Source organism: Babylonia areolata, chromosome 18 (genome assembly GCF_041734735.1).
Source record: "Babylonia areolata isolate BAREFJ2019XMU chromosome 18, ASM4173473v1, whole genome shotgun sequence".
NCBI lineage: Eukaryota > Metazoa > Mollusca > Gastropoda > Neogastropoda > Buccinidae > Babylonia > Babylonia areolata.
The window spans coordinates 448,217-452,799 of NC_134893.1; the positions used below are offsets into that span (position 1 = coordinate 448,217).

The 4,583-nt window shown below is 48.2% G+C and overlaps 1 protein-coding gene across 3 annotated transcripts in view; it reads left to right on the forward strand.

The window, feature by feature from the left end:
• LOC143293119 (PRKCA-binding protein-like) overlaps positions 1-1,250 on the forward strand; it is a 94,341-nt gene extending 93,091 nt beyond the window's left edge. For all 3 annotated transcript variants that reach the window (XM_076604029.1, XM_076604027.1, XM_076604028.1), the window contains exon 9: positions 398-1,250. In XM_076604029.1, coding sequence (XP_076460144.1) covers positions 398-654 — 257 coding nt within the window. In that variant the 3' untranslated portion in view covers positions 655-1,250. The remainder of the gene's footprint in view (positions 1-397) is intronic.
• The last annotated feature ends 3,333 nt before the right edge of the window (positions 1,251-4,583 follow it).

Here is a 4,583-nt window from a genome sequence, read left to right on the forward strand (position 1 = left end):
TGTGTCTGTGTGTGTGTGTGTGTGTGTCTGTGTCTGTGTGTGTCTGTGTGTGTGTGTGTCTGTGTGTGTGTGTGTGTGTATTTGTCTGTGTGTGTGTCTGTGTGTGTGTGTGTATGTGTGTGTTTGTGTGTGTGTGTGGTAAACTTAAACTTTCTGGAAATACTAAATTTTCGACACCAGATTTGGCTTGAAAATACAAAAATCAGTTCTTTCCACACATTTTAATTACAATAACAATGCACTTCTGGGAAGGGCAGAAAAAATTATTTCCTCAATCAGATTCCTGTTACATTTTTATTTATCCTTCTTTTTTCAGTGCAAGACATTGTGTTCCAGCTGCAGAAGTTTGTGTCGGCCATGTCTACGATACTGTGTATGTTGTGTTGTGTGTGTGCAGTGCAAGACATCGTGTTCCAGCTGCAGAAGTTTGTGTCGGCCATGTCCAGGTACCATGCGGAGTGTCGCGGGGTGATGGCCCGAGCTGTAGTGTTCCCCATCGAGGTGGACCTCACTCGCGGCACCTTCACCTACAACACCTCCGGACAGGTCATCCACGATGACGATGACGATGAGGAGGAGGAGGGGGAGGTGGAGAAGGAAGGTGGGGTGACTGGGTCGGACACTGTCGCTGTGACAGGAAATCTGCTGGACTAGTGTGGAGCATTGTGTACTGTCTGTTGTGGTTTGTTGTTGAGCATCTGTCCATGGCAGAATATTGTGGATGATTTCAGTCACTTTTTTGTTGAACATCTGTCTATGGCAGAATATTGTGGATGATTTCAAACTGTCACTTTTTTGTTGAACATCTGTCTATGGCAGAATATTGTGGATGATTTCAAACTGTCACATTTTTGTTGAACATCTGTCTATGGCAAAATATTGTGGATGATTTCAAACTGTCATTTTTTGTTGAACATTCTTTGTCCAGAGCAAGCTTGTGGTGCCCTACTTTTTGAGAAAGGGCCTGTCCTCTCACACAGAGGACATCGGGAACAAGGGAGTTAAAAATAATTAGTTTTTATTTCAGTAATTACACTTGTACTAAAATTATTTTAAAGGGGATAAAGTTTGATGTGAAAGTACAGAAGCACACAATTAAACATGTTCAAAATAACAAAAACACACACCATAGCCGTTCCCAGTCTATGATCTGATGACTCTGACCAATCTTGGCCACACCTTGTCAGCTGTCCAACTGTCCTTCGCTTCCCGAACTTCCCAAGTGACACGGAGGAGCTGACAGACTTGAGATGGGGAAAAAGGGGTGGGAATGTTGATGGAGGGAAAAAGGGGTGTGAATGTGGATGGAGGGAAAAAGGGGTGGGAATGTAGATGGAGGGAAAAAGGGGTGGGAATGTTGATGGAGGGAAAAAGGGTGTGAATGTGGATGGAGGGAAAAAGGGGTGTGAATGTGGATGGAGGGAAAAAGGGGTGTGAATGTGGATGGAGGGAAAAAGGGGTGGGAATGTTGATGGAGGGAAAAAGGGTGTGAATGTGGATGGAGGGAAAAAGGGGTGGGAATGTGGATGGAGGGAAAAAGGGGTGGGAATGTGGATGGAGGGAAAAAGGGGTGGGAATGTAGATGGAGGGAAAAAGGGGTGGGAATGTAGATGGAGGGAAAAAGGGGTGTGAATGTTGATGGAGGGAAAAAGGGGTGTGAATGTGGATGGAGGGAAAAAGGGGTGGGAATGTGGATGGAGGGAAAAAGGGGTGTGAATGTTGATGGAGGGAAAAAGGGGTGGGAATGTTGATGGAGGGAAAAAGGGGTGGGAATGTGGATGGAGGGAAAAAGGGGTGGGAATGTTGATGGAGGGAAAAAGGGGTGGGAATGTGGATGGAGGGAAAAAGGGGTGTGAATGTTGATGGAGGGAAAAAGGGGTGGGAATGTAGATGGAGGGAAAAAGGGGTGTGAATGTTGATGGAGGGAAAAAGGGGTGGGAATGTAGATGGAGGGAAAAAGGGGTGTGAATGTGGATGGAGGGAAAAAGGGGTGTGAATGTGGATGGAGGGAAAAAGGGGTGGGAATGTAGATGGAGGGAAAAAGGGGTGGGAATGTTGATGGAGGGAAAAAGGGGTGGGAATGTAGATGGGAATGTGGATGGAGGGAAAAAGGGGTGGGAATGTGGATGGAGGGGAAAAGGGGTGGGAATGTGGATGGAGGGAAAAAGGGGTGGGAATGTGGATGGATGGGAAAAGGGGTGGGAATGTGGATAGGAATGTGGATGGAGGGAAAAAGGGGTGGGAATGTGGATGGAGGGAAAAAGGGGTGGGAATGTGGATGGAGGGAAAAAGGGGTGGGAATGTAGATGGAGGGGAAAAGGGGTGGGAATGTGGATGGAGGGAAAAAGGGGTGGGAATGTGGATGGAGGGAAAAAGGGGTGGGAATGTGGATGGAGGGAAAAAGGGGTGGGAATGTAGATGGAGGGGAAAAGGGGTGGGAATGTGGATGGAGGGAAAAAGGGGTGGGAATGTGGATGGAGGGAAAAAGGGGTGGGAATGTGGATGGGAATGTGGATGGAGGGAAAAAGGGGTGGGAATGTGGATGGAGGGAAAAAGGGGTGGGAATGTGGATGGGAATGTGGATGGAGGGGAAAAGGGGTGGGAATGTGGATGGAGGGAAAAAGGGGTGGGAATGTAGATGGAGGGAAAAAGGGGTGGGAATGTGGATGGAGGGAAAAAGGGGTGGGAATGTAGATGGAGGGAAAAAGGGGTGGGAATGTGGATGGAGGGGAAAAGGGGTGGGAATGTCGATGGAATGTGGATGGAGGGAAAAAGGGGTGGGAATGTGGATGGAGGGAAAAAGGGGTGGGAATGTGGATGGAATGTGGATGGAGGGAAAAAGGGGTGGGAATGTGGATGGAGGGAAAAAGGGGTGGGAATGTGGATGGAGGGAAAAAGGGGTGGGAATGTGGATGGAGGATGGAGGGAAAAAGGGGTGGGAATGTGGATGGAGGGAAAAAGGGGTGGGAATGTGGATGGAGGATGGAGGGAAAAAGAGGTGGGAATGTGGATGGAGGGAAAAAGGGGTGGGAATGTGGGTGGAGGGAAAAAGAGGTGGGAATGTGGATGGAGGGAAAAAGGGGTGGGAATGTGGATGGAGGGAAAAAGGGGTGGGAATGTGGGTGGAGGGAAAAAGGGGTGGGAATGTGGGTGGAATGTGGATGGAGGGAAAAAGGGGTGGGAATGTGGGTGGAGGGAAAAAGGGGTGGGAATGTGGATGGAATGTGGATGGAGGGAAAAAGGGGTGGGAATGTGGGTGGAGGGAAAAAGGGGTGGGAATATGGATGGAGGGAAAAAGGGGTGGGAATGTGGATGGAGGATGGAGGGGAAAAGGGGTGGGAATGTGGATGGAGGGAAAAAGGGGTGGGAATGTGGATGGAATGTGGGTGGAGGGAAAAGGGGGTGGGAATGTGGATGGAGGGAAAAAGGGGTGGGAATGTGGATGGAGGGAAAAAGGGGTGGGAATGTGGATGGAGGGAAAAAGGGTGTGAATGTGGATGGAGGGAAAAAGGGTGTGAATGTGGATGGAGGGAAAAGGGTGTGAATGTGGATGGAGGGAAAAAGGGTGTGGATGGAGGATGGAGGGAAAAAGGGGTGGGAATGTGGATGGAGGGAAAAAGGGGTGGGAATGTGGATGGAGGGAAAAAGGGGTGGGAATGTGGATGGAGGGAAAAAGGGGTGGGAATGTGGATGGAGGGAAAAAGGGTGTGAATGTGGATGGAGGGAAAAGGGTGTGAATGTGGATGGAGGGAAAAAGGGTGTGAATGTGGATGGAGGGAAAAAGGGTGTGAATGTGGATGGAGGGAAAAAGCGGTGGGAATGTGGATGGAGGGAAAAAGGGGTGGGAATGTGGATGGAGGATGGAGGGAAAAAGGGTGTGAATGTGGATGGAGGGAAAAAGGGTGTGAATGTGGATGGAGGGAAAAAGCGGTGGGAATGTGGATGGAGGGAAAAAGGGGTGGGAATGTAGATGGAGGGGAAAAGGGTAACAAGGGAAAGTTTGGGGTCTTGCCAGACGGTGACCACTCTGCGTCCACCTTCCAGTGGGGACACGCCACTGGGGACAAACGCAGTGAGAACAGTAGGCAGACTGGGAAAGGGAGAACCGAATAGAGGCCTAACAGGCCAGCGTTATATTCTGGTCTTATGATTACAACACATACTAACAATTTATATGAATACCATTATGAGCAACAAATAATCTGGGAGTAACCTTCCCAATGTGCTGACCTAAATTGCAACTTAGGAAAAACCATTTCATTCACTGAGAATTACAAGGCCATCTCTCCCTTTTCTTATACTATTTTTATGACATATTTCGCTAAGTACAATGTGGAAAAACAAACTGAACATGAAACAAATGAAAGAAAGTACAAAAAGAAGTGATAACGAATAAAAACGAATAATAACGAATAAAACGAATTTAAACCCCCTCTCCCTTTCAAAAACATCGTTCTTCCCCACATGGTTACATAAAATAGCAACGACCTAAACTCGGGTCACAGAGGCCTCAAACACAGTGTTTTAGTAACTTGGGGGCCCAAACTCTGGCTCCACTAAACTGGGCATCCAACTGGGTGCCA